This window comes from Gigantopelta aegis, chromosome 6, assembly GCF_016097555.1.
Source record: "Gigantopelta aegis isolate Gae_Host chromosome 6, Gae_host_genome, whole genome shotgun sequence".
NCBI lineage: Eukaryota > Metazoa > Mollusca > Gastropoda > Neomphalida > Peltospiridae > Gigantopelta > Gigantopelta aegis.
Genome location: NC_054704.1, coordinates 16544903 through 16561069, shown reverse-complemented (window position 1 = coordinate 16561069; position 16167 = coordinate 16544903). Strand labels below are relative to the sequence as shown.

General features: G+C 34.9%; 1 protein-coding gene across 1 annotated transcript in view; it reads right to left on the bottom strand.

Annotated features, from left to right (window-relative positions):
* Positions 1-104: 104 nt before the first annotated feature.
* The window catches only part of LOC121376144 (mRNA export factor-like), a 38920-nt gene continuing 22857 nt past the window's right edge, over positions 105-16167 (bottom strand). The window contains exons 4-11 of the mRNA XM_041503949.1: positions 10998-11090; positions 10055-10141; positions 9630-9716; positions 8496-8567; positions 4664-4771; positions 3784-3963; positions 2866-3060; positions 105-1934 (exon numbers count right to left, since the gene is read on the bottom strand). Coding sequence (XP_041359883.1) covers positions 1842-1934; positions 2866-3060; positions 3784-3963; positions 4664-4771; positions 8496-8567; positions 9630-9716; positions 10055-10141; positions 10998-11090 — 915 coding nt within the window. The 3' untranslated portion in view covers positions 105-1841. The remainder of the gene's footprint in view (positions 1935-2865; positions 3061-3783; positions 3964-4663; positions 4772-8495; positions 8568-9629; positions 9717-10054; positions 10142-10997; positions 11091-16167) is intronic.

The following is a 16167-nucleotide window of genomic DNA, read 5'->3' as shown; positions in this document are numbered from 1 at the left end:
AAAATGGGAAGAATTTTGAAAATAGCAATTAAAAAAAAGTTAAAGAATTTAAAAAAAGAAGAAAGTTACAAGCCAAAAATGAAAAGAATTGACTGATCGGCCGAATATTTATATAATTTGGAGCATTTTAGAAGTACAGTCCAAAAATAAAGAAAAGAAAGAAGAGAGGATTGGACTATTTAATAATATTTTTTAAAAAAAGAAGTAATTTCGACATAAAATTTTGAATGAGGGTAATCCCAAATAACACATTTGTTTATATTATCCCTGCAACAATGAACAGCCATTCCAAAATAAACCTGCTGAGAGCTGCAAAGAACTCCCGAAACAAAACGCATTTTATATTAAATATCTTGAAGCCATGGACCCGACAATAGTTTTCTATTTTACATAAAATTAATTTTGAAAATGAACCAGGATGACCAGAAAAAAATTTGTAGGTAATGTGTAAGTTGATGGTGAAAAACCCTGTAATAGGTCAAAATATTCGACACTGTCAAAAAGTAGGATCAGCAGCTTTTAAGTCCTTTATAACTTGGGGATCTAGGTCAATGAGGTCGTAGGGTCTCCAATTTTACTAAACTGTTGCTAGTTTTCATCTAGAGATGAAAGTGGGTTACAAATATATTTTAAAATCTGGACATTTTAACACTGCTTGGGTACCAAGATTAGCCCCAAGTTAGCATTGCACGATGGTTTAAAATGGCAGCCCCCTCTTCAGAATGTATGCAATGCATCAGCCAAAATAATAGCTTAAGTCTTGGATTGAGAATATGGATTTTTTTGACAAATAGCAGAAAATCCAGAAACACCGTACAGCTGATTAAAAATCCAAAATTCTGGATAAATATGAAAAACTTTTATCTCTGGTATCTTAAAGTATACAACAAAATGTAATCTTTACAATTCCTTGTGGAGTTTTGAATATATCATATACATTTATAATTTAATAATCAGTCTTCTTTTTACTCAAGTGTCAAATAAATGACTAATTATTAAAACACCCAACAAACCAAATGTCACCAAAACATCTGTTGTCCAAGTATATAGGTAGTCATGTAAAAAAGAAAGAAAAAAGAAAAGAAAAGCAATATCATATTTTTACATGTTGTGGATCATGACAATACACAATATGGATGTGTGTGTGGAAAACATTAGCAAATACCACATACACACCAGTTTCTGTATTATAACCTCTTCAAACATGTACACTACTTTATTCCTTCCCTAGGAACAAGCTTGTTCATAATATTACAAATCATTTGTGCTACGGAAAAAGTTTGTTGACATAAAAAATTCATCAACATATCTCAGCACATTGTACTGTCAATCCAACTTGTCATTATGACAAACAATAACATCCACCCAAGTCTTCAGTCATGGTTCCAATAAATCTTCACAGTAAAGAATATCCACAACAAATAAATCATTTTCACAGTTCAGATGGTTTTTAACATTTCACACTATTGAATATTGGTGGTCCGGTACTGATATTCGTCCTATAAATTGGCAATCTCTTATCAGAAGGTATGCAAAGTATCGGCTCAAACCATACCTTAATTTCTGGACCAAGAATAAGGCAAACGTTTGGACAAACAGCCAAAAATCAGGAAACACTATACAGATGATTAAATTCGCAAAATTTTAATATCTGTTTCTCTATTAATAAGGTTGTTTTCATTTACAACAATAAAGATATATTGACAGGTTGCGAAAAGGAAGGATAATGGTGTTAAACACCAAGACAGACTGGTCATCAACATCGACTCGATCTAACAGTCCTGTTAGTTCATGAATCGGCTCTGCCTGGCATAACATCAGTGAATACTTGCAACATAGCGTTAACTTCTCTTTGTGCTTGGTTTGAGTTCATCAAAACAGGATCGGAGGAAGATGTGAGGTTTCATCTTCTGTGGGTCGTATCCTTCATGGCCCTATGTTCAAAATATAAAACAAGTTAAAAAAGCTTAAATTTAGTGGTCAAGAAATTTCATCCTACCAGGAATTTAATAAAAAGTTTGTATTTAGAGTTGAACTGCAGATTTAATGACACCCCAGCACAAAAAAAACCCCATCAGCTATTGGGTAAAGATAAATGGTGATAAACTTAAAAAGCAAAGGTGCAGATCAACATAGTATAAAAGTTCCAATAAAGTGCTTCTACGGACAGAAGAGTGTTGAATTCTTGTAGTGTTCCAGTTCAAATCCACTCAGAGGACATTGTCTTATTTATTACATTTATAAAGAAATCCTATAAAACAGAAAGAATGTATTTAATCTAATTTGTTTTTCACAATACCTGCCCCCATTTTGAAGTTGAACAGCAAAAAAAGTGTGCCACACAAAACACCAAAATTCTTCACAAAACCAGTTTGTTACATACATTGTCCAATTTTGGTAAAACTTTAAAAACTGTGCATGATTCAAAACGTCAAAAATACTAATCAAAATATACTGTGTGTACTCAAAACGATGGTCTATTGGCAAAAACAAATATCTAAAGCTAAGCTATTTATCAAATTAAAACTTTTACCATCAATAGATAATGTAATACTGATTTATGCAATATTTCAATATTCTGTTACTTTTTTTTGCTATTCCACTTCAAAAAGTGGGATGTGTTTTTATGAATCACCTATATGTTATATTAAAGAAGTACTAACAAGTTTAACCACAATTTAGGTCAGTGAACTCTGTTTAAATTTATTATAAATGTGTAATGGACAAAACAGGGTCTCTGAACAGGTTTTTAATGTAAAATAATAAACCAAGTATTACAACAACAAAAAATACTGGATTGGTCTATCTCTAGATAACCTAAAAAAAAATTCAAAATACCAATGCCATGATTATAAATGACTTTACCTTAGACCAGTCATAACTTGAAGCGTATGCAAAGATGTTTCCCTGTGCATTGAAGTTGCATGTGGTTATTGGTTGATCACATGGTTCAGAGGTCTTCAATTTTGTGCGAGCATCTTTATCCCAGAAGCTGAACCTACCATCAGAACCAACTGTGGATAAGGTTCCGTGAACAGGGTGAAACGATATGTCATTCACCTGAAGAAACAAAACAAGGTGAATGCATGTGTATACAGCATAGGGATGGAAACCACAGAAGGTATAAATAATTTTCGGTTTTATTTTTTATCATGTATTACCTCAATACCATTTTCTTCCTTGATGTCTATCTTTTGCTTATCTCCCTCTGACAAATCCTACTTTTCCACTTAGTGTTCTGTCTAAGTCTACATTCCAGTACATGACTCGTCAGCTGTGACATGAGCTGGTTTATTGTGGTCATGTATGCCACACACCTATCATTCACCACCATTTTCTACTGCAGGATTAGTTTGAACATTGTGTCATGAAAGCACTGGGAGATTCTAACAGTATCCCAAAGTACTGCAATGTCAATATGGTTTACATAGTAAAGTATTAGCTATTAGTTGAAGACATTAAAAATTACTTATTCACTCCTCCTCCATTTATGGCTGGTGGATTGGTTCCTGTATTAGACAACTGCCTAAAGACAGACAAATGTCTAAAGACATAGTTTGCAATTTTCATGATACTTTGTTGTTTGTAAGATCGTCATGATTTACAGTATTTCATTTAGAAGAATAAAACAGTTATTACATAAGTCCATAAAAACAAAATATCAAAATATCAAACATACCTGACTAAATGTCAGTAATTATATAACACTCATAGTATGTCAGTAATTTAATAACACTCATAGTACGTCAGTAATTTAATCAAATATAATATTGCTTTTCTTACAGCATAAATATCCTGCATTGCACTGGGAGTTCCATTGGATCTGTGACATTTAAATGTGAAGTTGTCTTTTGGATTCGCTGGATTTACATAATGAATTGCAACACGACCTTCAATGCTTCCTAGAGCAAATCCTGTTGGCAAATTTGTCTTCTTATCCAAGAAAATGCTAACACAACGATGCTGAAACGACAAATAATGTACAATAAAAAAAATTAAACTAATGAATATAGTTCCATATGCATGTGTATGTAACTTTGATTTTGCAGAAATTGGATAACCACATTCTTTAGTAATACAAAACGATCTAATGAAACTCTAGAAAAAAAGACTTTTAGAAAAACAAAAGACTGATAAAAGAAGGACCTATTGGTGTCAGTTCCTCAGTGGAACTTACCAAAAAAAAGAAGAAAAAAAAAAGAAGTAAAAAAAAAGAAGAGGAAAAAACCCAAAACAAAACAAGAATAGGAAGGAAATGGTTTATTTAATGACACACTCAACACATTTTATTTAGGGTTATATGGCGTTGGACATATAGTTAAGGACCACACAGATATTGAAGGAAGGAAACCAGCTGTTGCCACTTCATGGGCTACTCTTTTCGATTAGCAGCAAGGGATCTTTTATATGCACCATCCCACAAACATGATAACACATACCACAGCCTTTGATATACCAGTTGTGATGCACTGGCTGGAGCAAGAAATAGCCCAATGGGCCCACTGACAGGGATCAATCCCAAACCGACTGCACATCAAGCGAATGCTTTACCACTGGGCTATGTCCCACCCCTAAAACAAGAATGAGGCCAATCTAAATGGTTACAAACTGCTACGAAAGATATTATTATTTGTTGTATTTTCAGCAACACAAAACAACAAACCTGGTACTTGAGTGGTGACTCTGTTCTCTTGAACTCTTGTGGCTGATTCTCCAACTGATAGATAATCAAACCTCGGCCAGCCGTGCCCACAACAGCCATTGGGTATTTCTGTTAAAAAAAAAAAAAAAAAAAAAAAAAAAAAACAATCTTTAATTCAACACACAACACAAAGTAAATTATTCACCTATTTTGAAATGTCAAGAATAATACTAACACAATATTTATTTAGCACCACTGCAGCACATCTAACATAGGGTTACTGTCAGGGTACGGCATTTTTTTTTTTTAAAGTCACTAGTCCAAATTTCGGATCAATTACAATAATATTAGGCTGAAAAACGATATGTTTTCAGGAACCCAACCCCTATAGTACTAGAAAAAAGGGCTGACCATATTTATTATTTTTTTCTTTGTACATACATGTGTATCTTTTTTTAATTTTTATTCATTATTAATATTTATCTCGACCTGTAGAGGTGAATAAAGTTTAACTCAACCCCCCATGGAAAAACTACCTAATTTTCAGCCTAATTTTGTCAAGTTTGATGCTAATTTAAATCATTGTTCCGTTTTCACTTTTGCCAGGGTGGGTGGTAAGTAATTTAACAAACTCATCTCTCTCTCTCTAACCACCCTGACACAAAAGAATTAAATGTACAGTATATGGGTGAGTAAAATGGTAAAGCATGATCTTTGTTCAGTGTATTCAGTAGTTATTGTCATCAGGCCTGGTGCTTATAAAACATTTAGAGTCTAGACTCTAGACTCTAACAGAGATACTAATGCTGTGACAGCGCCATACAAATTGTATGTGTGTGATGTCATTAGAGATAGACTCTAGACTCTAACAGAGATACTAATGCTGTGACAGCGCCATACAAATTGTATGTGTGTGATGTCATTAGAGATGGACTCTAGACTCTAACAGAGATACTAATGCTGTGACAGCGCCATACAAATTGTATGTGTGTGATGTCATTAGAGATGGACTCTAGACTCTAACAGAGATACTAATGCTGTGACAGCGCCATACAAATTGTATGTGTGTGATGTCATTAGAGATGGACTCTAGACTCTAACAGAGATACTAATGCTGTGACAGCGCCATACAAATTGTATGTGTGTGATGTCATTAGAGATGGACTCTAGACTCTAACAGAGATACTAATGCTGTGACAGCGCCATACAAATTGTATGTGTGTGATGTCATTAGAGATGGACTCTAGACTCTAACAGAGATACTAATGCTGTGACAGCGCCATACAAATTGTATGCGTGTGATGTCATTAGAGATGGACTCTAGTCTCTAACAGAGATACTAATGCTGTGACAGCGCCATACAAATTGTATGCGTGTGATGTCATTAGAGATGGACTCTAGTCTCTAACAGAGATACTAATGCTGTGACAGCGCCATACAAATTGTATGCGTGTGATGTCATTAGAGATGGACTCTAGACTCTAACAGAGATACTAATGCTGTGACAGCGCCATACAAATTGTATGTGTGTGATGTCATTAGAGATGGACTCTAGTCTCTAACAGAGATACTAATGCTGTGACAGCGCCATACAAATTGTATGTGTGTGATGTCATTAGAGATGGACTCTAGTCTCTAACAGAGATACTAATGCTGTGACAGCGCCATACAAATTGTATGTGTGTGATGTCATTAGAGATGGACTCTAGACTCTAACAGAGATACTAATGCTGTGACAGCGCCATACAAATTGTATGTGTGTGATGTCATTAGAGATGGACTCTAGACTCTAACAGAGATACTAATGCTGTGACAGCGCCATACAAATTGTATGTGTGTGATGTCATTAGAGATGGACTCTAGACTCTAACAGAGCTACTAATGCTGTGACAGCGCCATACAAATTGTATGTGTGTGATGTCATTAGAGATGGACTCGAGACTCTAACAGAGATACTAATGCTGTGACAGCGCCATACAAATTGTATGTGTGTGATGTCATTAGAGATGGAGTCTAGACTCTAACAGAGATACTAATGCTGTGACAGCGCCATACAAATTGTATGTGTGTGATGTCATTAGAGATAGACTCTAGTCTCTAACAGAGATACTAATGCTGTGACAGCGCCATACAAATTGTATGTGTGTGATGTCATTAGAGATGGACTCTAGACTCTAACAGAGATACTAATGCTGTGACAGCGCCATACAAATTGTATGTGTGTGATGTCATTAGAGATGGAGTCTGGACTCTAACAGAGATACTAATGCTGTGACAGCGCCATACAAATTGTATGTGTGTGATGTCATTAGAGATGGACTCTAGTCTCTAACAGAGATACTAATGCTGTGACAGCGCCATACAAATTGTATGTGTGTGATGTCATTAGAGATGGACTCTAGTCTCTAACAGAGATACTAATGCTGTGACAGCGCCATACAAATTGTATGTGTGTGATGTCATTAGAGATGGACTCTAGTCTCTAACAGAGATACTAATGCTGTGACAGCGCCATACAAATTGTATGTGTGTGATGTCATTAGAGATAGAGTCTAGACTAACAGAGATACTAATGCTGTGACAGCGCCATACAAATTGTATGTGTGTGATGTCATTAGAGATGGACTCTAGTCTCTAACAGAGATACTAATGCTGTGACAGCGCCATACAAATTGTATGTGTGTGATGTCATTAGAGATGGACTCTAGTCTCTAACAGAGATACTAATGCTGTGACAGCGCCATACAAATTGTATGTGTGTGATGTCATTAGAGATGGACTCTAGACTCTAACAGAGATACTAATGCTGTGACAGCGCCATACAAATTGTATGTGTGTGATGTCATTAGAGATGGAGTCTGGACTCTTTAACAGTTTTATAAGCACAGGCCCTGGAACGGTGATGTCTGTTGCTCAAATAGCCCACAAGACAATATATCCCATGTCAGACAGATATCAACAAATATATTTGCAAGATCTAACTCGTTAATTGACAGACAAAAAAGTATTATCTTGTACAGGTGTGAAACATCCAAACTGCTACACACATTAAACAGGCCTAGCCAGCTCTGAGCTGTTATCATAACAGTATATTGTTTTCCCCGATTGTCAACATCACTATCTCATTGAAGCAAAGCATTAAAATAGAAAACAATAGATAAATAAAACAAAGCATGACTTTAGTTATATACTGGCCTGTTAATGTGTGAGATTTTACTACCAATCTTGTACAACTAATCAAAACACACATTTTATTAACCTTATTTCCTGTCCCTCAAACTTGAAAGTGAAAAGAAAACAAAGTCTATATCGTGTGTATTGTTGTAACTGATGATGTAAAGATTACTTGTTATGCATTTTGTAGAAAGCTAGCTGAAGTAGAATATTATTATATATCAATTGATTTATTCATATTATTTATCAAACATTTTGTGTTTTTTTTAAACCCAGTAGTCCATCGGGCTTCTGGGTTTACATTTGTCACTAGCCCAGTGTTAAAAAGCACTAGTACCGGACGTCAGGCTACTGGATTTGTCACTAGCCCAGTGTTAAAAAGCACTAGTACCGGACGTCAGGCTACTGGATTTGTCACTAGCCCAGTGTTAAAAAGCACTAGTACCGGACGTCAGGCTACTGGATTTGTCCTACTCTTGTATTGTGACACTTGCTCAAAAAGTGAAAAAAAAGGACTCACACTATCACAACATGCAAAACACAATTTAAAGATGGTAAAGTGACAAAGTTTTAAAAGTGATAATTTCAAAAATTAATATAACATCATGTCACTTTGTCAAAGTACAAAATGAACACATTCTGTGATTGTAACTTTGATAAACAGAAAATCAAAACTTACAACATCAGCACAGTAACACCTCTCTGGTAGTTGAATGCTCATGATCGGTGCAGATGACCGGGTATCCCAGAACTGAAAGTAAAGTTTGTTTTATTTAACGACGCCGCTAGAGCACATTGATTTTTTATCTTATCATCGGCTATTGGACGTCAAACATATGGTCATTCTGACACTGTTTTTAGAGGAAACCCGCTGTCGCCACATAGGCTACTCTTTTTACGACAGGCAGCAAGGGATCTTTTATTTGCGTTTCCCACAGGCAGGATAGCACAAACCATGGCCTTTGTTGAACCAGTTATGGATCACTGGTCGGTGCAAGTGGTTTACACCTACCCATTGAGCCTTGCGGAGCACTCACTCAGGGTTTGGAGTCGGTATCTGGATTAAAAATCCCATGCCTCGACTGGGATCCGAACCCAGTACCTACCAGCCTGTAGACCGATGGCCTGCCACGACGCCACCGAGGCCGGTCCCCAGAACTGAAAGAATCAAATATGTTAACAAAATAGGGGATACTAAACGAGTACTCTTAAGAGACCAGTTATATTACAGCTGTGTTTTCAATCATACATGATGAGCAAAAGTGATTGACTTGTAGACGAAAACACACAATTTGTAATATAAACGGTACAGTGCAGTATTCTAATGATTTCTGTGCACTACATTATTTATATATACATGGTAATGCAACTTCTTTTGCTAAAGTGTCATGGAAAAGTAAAATGTCAACTATAAGAAAGGTGATATCACTTACCAAAATGACGTCATTTAATTCCTTGTTTGTCACAATGTAACAATGCGAAGAACAGAAATGTTAATACAATATGATCTCTCTATCTATGGTGTATTAAACAGTAATAGGTAACTCTATTTTTATATTCTTGAAGTAATCATTGAGTCAGGAAAAAAATTTAACCAACTACCGAGACTGGTAAAAAAAAAGTTTAAAAAAATATTTTTAAAAACTTTCCTTAGATTAACTTTTTCTTCTACATACAAAATATATCCAATAATTAGCTTTCATGTAAAAAAAATGAATATTTGTTTAAAACATGTTTTAATGAGACACTGGGGTAATAAAACTAGTTAATTCTCCATCCTTTAAAACAGCCCCGGGTGTCGAGTGTCAAGTACCTTGAGTGTCTTGTCCCAGCTTCCAGTCATGAGACAGCTGTAGTTGGGAGCCTTTATCCAGTGCACAGTGCGGATGGGAGCATCATGCTGAAAATATTAATTATAATAATTAGATGAGACAGATTATAACACAGGATTAATGACTTTAAAATGAGAACTAAAACTGATATTTGAGATCATGGCTTCTTGGATAATGAACATGTGATCAACTGATACTTTAAGAAAATTTAAAGTAACCTACGAAGTCTGAGTATCGGAAAGTCAAAACACTGCAGTCCACCCATCATCCCAAACAATTAACTGTAATGTAATTAAACAAAAATAAAACAAAATAAAATACAAGGCCAGCAAAATATCCTTGTTCTTTTGTTTTGCATATCATTACAGTGAGACAGTAAAAAAAGATTCATTCATCATATACATACCTGAGCAACCTGCAAAAACTGATTACTGTTTAAGTCCCACATTTTAGCTGTCTTGTCACATGATGCTGTAAAAATTTTGGTCCCATCCTGAAACAACGAATAATCAATTAAATCAATGCTCTTATATGCACTTTGCCAAAGAGAACCCAATACCATGATTAGTTTTTTTATAACAACAGTTGAGATAAAGAAAAAGAAACCCCAGGTTCACTAAGGGAAATCGATCCTAGGATCTATCATACCCCAGGTGAGCCACTCACTCTACTACTGAACTCAGGGCTCAAAACTCGCCAAAATATATGGTGGCCCAAAAAATAATAATGGATGTTGGCAAATTAAGGTAAGCGAACCACGAGCAAGATGTGGAATAAATATATTCAATTCAAATATTAATAGTGGCTCATATGTTATAGCTCTAAAGAAGATCACCAAAATAATATTATTTGGGTGACTAACGCCATTATTTTTTAATATTTAAGTCGCCCAAAGGAGACATTGGCTGTTTCGAGCCCTGTGAACTGCATCCCAACCATACATCATAAAGTATAAACATTCACAGTATAATGATCAATGGTAACCTGTCCCAACCCATCATTTCAGTAGAGAGCTGATCAGTTATTATTTTGTTCATTATTGATTTAAATATTACTTGGTTTTTGTAAATGGCTAAGTTATAGTATACAGCTTTTGAGCTTTTCTGAGGATTGAAAGATGACCGAATGTCATTCATCACATATTCAATAGGAATTAAGCAAGGGAGAAGTGAAAATCATGGGCCGTAGAACCAGATATAAAGAACAGAACACAAGATCACTATTTTCAGGTAACATTGGTCTAGCATGCATGTTTAAATTCTGATACAAACATTATATCTAAAACTTTAGACAGATACAATCATTGCATCTGAAAATGTGAAAAGACAAACATGGAAACGGTGTCTTACATCACTCCATTCAACGTCCAGGACAGGTCCTGTGTGTGTCTGCTGGGCTTTAGGAATTGTCTGACCATTCTGTTGAACTTCCCAACACCGAACCTGAAACAAAAAGGTTAACTTATTCATAGGTTTCATTCACATCATTTTTGTGACTGTCTAATTTTTGTCTATAACTTATTCTCATTTATTTAGTTAATTTATGTAGTATTTCTATAATGAAAATACAGTTCAGCTGTTTTTATCTTTGTTTGTCAGTCACTGTATTACTATTTGGCGTGAAGGTCATTAAAAATTGTCTTTGTCATATTTGTCAACAGTAAAGACATTTTAACCCTTATCAGGCTGCACTGTTTTTAAAAAAATCAAGAATTTGACCTATCATACATTTTTAATGATATCTCTCTTAATTTTTGGCATATTGAAATGAAAATATACACATGTATTCTATAATGGACTGGCTACTTTACTACAATATTTTAAAATAAATTATTTTATTTATGTTACCATGGCAACAAGTACAAAGTTCAAAAGATTTGTTCTTTGATACTACTTAATAAAAAACATTTTTAAGTTAATAAAGTTCTTGTAATATAAGACTATATCTTTATTTATTAACTATATTTATGATTTTAATGGATTTTCCCCCCTAGAAAACACCTTTATTTGATAAAAAATGGTATGAAATGATTAGTACTATCAGTTTTGTTTCATCCTAATTTTCAGCTTTAACTACAGTTTTAAAAGTGTTACTATTGCTACATTTTTTGTTAATTATTCTTCAAATTTAACACACCTTAAGATTATTAAATGTCCTTTAAATTAATATAATGTTTATAATGTTTAAAGTCTGTTACCATGGTAACCACTGCAAATTGGGTAACTGCCAAAAAGGTGAAATTGAAGCAGGTTTACTTTTACCAAAATCATTGAATAGTGTTATTATAATCCTCTGTCTGTTAAACAAACCCGTATATAACAAGAATTAATATTAAGGTCCTGAGGTCAAAGGTCATGTACATAGTTAATAATGAAAACAGTAGTTTCTATTGGATTACATACTAAATCATTTAAGAAATTTCTTTAAACATCTTACTTATGAACTTTGTAGGTCATAGATTATCAGGTCAACAGTCAAGGTCACATTAAAAAAAGAGAGGCAATTATTGGGCATTTCTAACAAAAAAGATGCAACTGTTGGGCATTTTTTACAAAAATTGTTACAGACCGACCTAAAACTTCTACTATGCATCACCGATCTATTTTTGCTTTTGGGGTCACCAGGTCAAATGTCAAGGTCACAATGAATAGAAAGAATCAATTGTCAATATATTTCTTATGGAACCGTTTACTTAATTGACGTTAAACGTCTAACTTATGAACTTCAAACTACGCAAACTACCTAATGCACATATTACTTTGTAGGTCATAGATTATCAGGTCAAAGGTCAAGGTCACATACAAAAGAGGCAATTGTTGAGTATTTCTAACAAAAAAGAAGCAATTGTTGGGCATTTCTGACACGTCTTACGAAATTGTTAAACAAACTGACCTAAAACTTCTACTATGCAACACTGATCTATATTTTGCTTTTGGGGTCACCAGGTCAAATGTCAAGGTCACAATGAATAGAAAGAATCAATTGTCAATGTATTTATTATGGAACTGTTTAAGAAATTGACTATAAACTTCTATCTTATGAACTTAAATTAGGCAAACTAATTACTTTGTAGGTCATAGATTATCAGGTCAAAGGTCAAGGTCACATACAAAAGAGGCAATTGTTGGGCATTTCTAACAAAAAAGAAACAATTGTTGGGCATTTCTGACAAAACTTCTTACAAAATTGTTAAACAATCTTACCTAAAACTTCTACTATGCAACACTGATCTATATTTTGCTTTTAACGTCAAGGTCACAATGAATAGAAAGAATCAATTGTCAATGTATTTCTTTTGGAACCGTTCAAGAAATTGACCTGAAACTTCTACATCATGGCCATTATGCTAAGCAGATCCATATTCTGCTTTCTTTCGGGGTTACAAGATCAAAGGTCAAGGTGACAGTAAAAGGAGACAAATTGACAATGTATTTCCTACAAACTGTTTAACAAACTAACATTAAACTTCTACTTTATGACGTTTATATTAGACTGATCCATAACGATCTAGCTTTTGGGGGTCACCCGGTCAAAGGGCAAGGTCATATTTTGCTCAATGTGTCACTACCAAACCAGCGGGGGGTGGAGGGCACAGAGTCATGCCCCCAATTAAACCTTTTTTTTAACTTAAATTTTATAAAATTATACACACATACATACATAGTTGTACACTCTCTCCCCCCCCCCCCCCCCCCCCCATCCCCATGTAGCAAACTGACCTCAATTGTCTGCTGCATGACCGTAGTGCTAGATAGCCACATATTGGGTTTGGGTCATTAGGTCAAAGGTCAAAGTTACTTACATAAAAACAAAAAATTAGTTTTTTTACAAACCATTCAACATAGATACCACTATCACATGCTAAATGATTTTAAGTCATTATCAGTAAAACATGTACATTAGATTTCTGTGTATTGCTGTTAAAATCATTGAGAACAAACACCACAAAATCCTCATGTAAAGAATAGTTTTAGAACAACTTTTAAGGCCACAGAGTAAAAAAAACCCCACTTTTTGTTGATCTTTGTGGCAAGTCAACAACAAATAATGCAAAATCTTGCATTTTTAATATCCCGCTCTCTCTCACACTCGCAATAAAATATAGAATATCAGGTTTTTACGTTTTGATAACGTGGTTATTTGGCGAAGATTAGATAACAGTGTAACAGGCGACCTTCAGCTAACCTGTTACACTGATATCAAAACGTAGTAACCTGATACATTTTTTTTTATCATGCAACCCTTTTCAAGTTATATTTTTGTAATATATTTCAGTCAAAAGCGGTATACAAACGCATCCCACGATTCCCCATCTCCTTGAGAGCGTTACGTAAACAGGCACGGTGGAGACAGGGCTCTAGTTCCCCCCCCCCCCCCCCCACCAGCACCACAATTCTGAATCAAAGATAATATTGTAGTAAATCTTAAGGCAAAGATGAAATTTATTTGTAGAATGCAGGAAATTGCATTTTAGGTCATCTAGTTTTTAAACGTTTACGAGGGAATATACCCTGAGAACCACCTAAACAAATTATTTTCACCCTCCATCTGTTGTCCCCCCCCCCCCCCCCCACCACAATGTCTACTTGATTCCGCTGTGCCAGGTAAAATGTGTTGAACAACGAATGGCCCTATTAGTAAATAATAAAGTAATATCGCTGGTCGGTAAATGTAAATTTTTGACCAGATCGACACATAATCTAATAGCTTGAGTCACCTCCAGTCCTCCCCTTATTGATATTGATATGTAGTTCCCCTACATATCAATAAGCGGAGGGCTGGAGGTAACTCGAGCTAGCAATTTAATGGTCGCTGAGCAGAACTATTAACTGTGTGCAAACACGCACGTGCTGTTCGACACATGACGTTACATAATGAGCACGGAGATTACTTCAAAAATAGGAAGTTGCGCATTTTAATTAATATTTTCACTTAATTTACAACGACTGTAATAACTACTTTTAACTTACAAAGACGTTATCAGAATAATTTTTTTTAAATAAATAATAATAATGTGAAGAAAAAAATACGCACCATATGCACACCTTTTGGAAAAATAAGATCGTCTGTTTAAACTCGCACAGAAAATATCGCATTGAATATGTTGCCGAAGATCCCAGATGATATGTGTTAACGAAAATGGTTAAATCAAAACAAAAAGTTGTATTCTTCTACCAAAAATATATTATATCCAACAATGTAGGCCTATTACTAAAAACTACGATACAACAGACTGTATTGAAACAGGATACACCTAATTTGCATATCCAGGTCAGACTTCTTTGTCACGTGATTCTCCATTTAACTGTCGGTCGGGAAGCCCGAAACCATGGAAACTAAATGTTTTCGATGTCAGTTTTATTTTAATCTAGTGTTCACCATTAAAATAATTTATCTTGGGTGTTAAATATTATTTTGACCGCCTTTATGAAAACAAAACTACTTTTATCAGTTAGCGATGTCAATGCGATGGATTCATTTGAAGAATATAAAAATAAATCGAACAGAAAATTTTATTCCACATTAGAGGATTATTTCCAAAAATCTTTATTCTTTTCTCAAATCTCTTTAAATCTTTATCAAAATATAATAACGAAACTTTGTATCGGTTCAGGCGCGCGTGCAAGTTAGGGTTTCAGGGTGGAACCCCTCTGTATTCAAGGAAATTTTCTCTTCCTCCCCCCCAATATATTTTCCGGAGCATGACCCCATAAAACTGCGCTCGTCTGAGTAAGAACCCCCCCCCCCCCCCCCCCCCCCCCCCCGTTAAAATGCCTGCATACAAGTATAACCACATCTACTGGACTAATGCAAATGCAGCGCCTTGCCGCTCCATAATTATATGTTCGGATTTTGTGATTGGTTCCTAAATTGAGGAAGTTCAAAGCAATCCCCTCTGCGATCCTATCGGCCTTCCTGAACTTGTGAGAATACATAACTTACCGGTAGTTTCGTTTAATGTAAATGTGATTTGATGGGAGTTGGGGAGAGAAACAGTACTGAGCGTAAATGCAGTTCACCTTTATTAGTGCAACAAAAAAAATTATTCTTATTATTTATTTTTGTTTAGGCAATTCATCTTTGTGAATAGCTATATAGGCCTGTAAATCACATGCAAAATTACACTGCATTACCGTACCATAAAGTTTAGTGATTTTTTATGAAGTACAACAATAATAACTTAGTGATTTAATGTACATCCAAACAAAAACAAACAAAAATTTAAAATGAAGGAAAGAAGAAAAAACCCAAATCCCCCAAAACAACACTGATAGTCGTTGATACGTTAGTGCTACTGATATCTTTCGTGATAAAAAGAAGTGGTATTTGTGCTGTCAAATGATCCATTTTTGTAATAAATATCAACTGTTTTATAACATCTAATATAACATCAACAAATCATTTTTTTAAAAATTGAATGGGAAAGGGGAAACAATGACGTCACGTGATCAGCTGTCGAAAATGGCGTGAATGGCCTTTTGGGTAACAGATGTAGTCAGGTTGTTATCGTAAAACGTG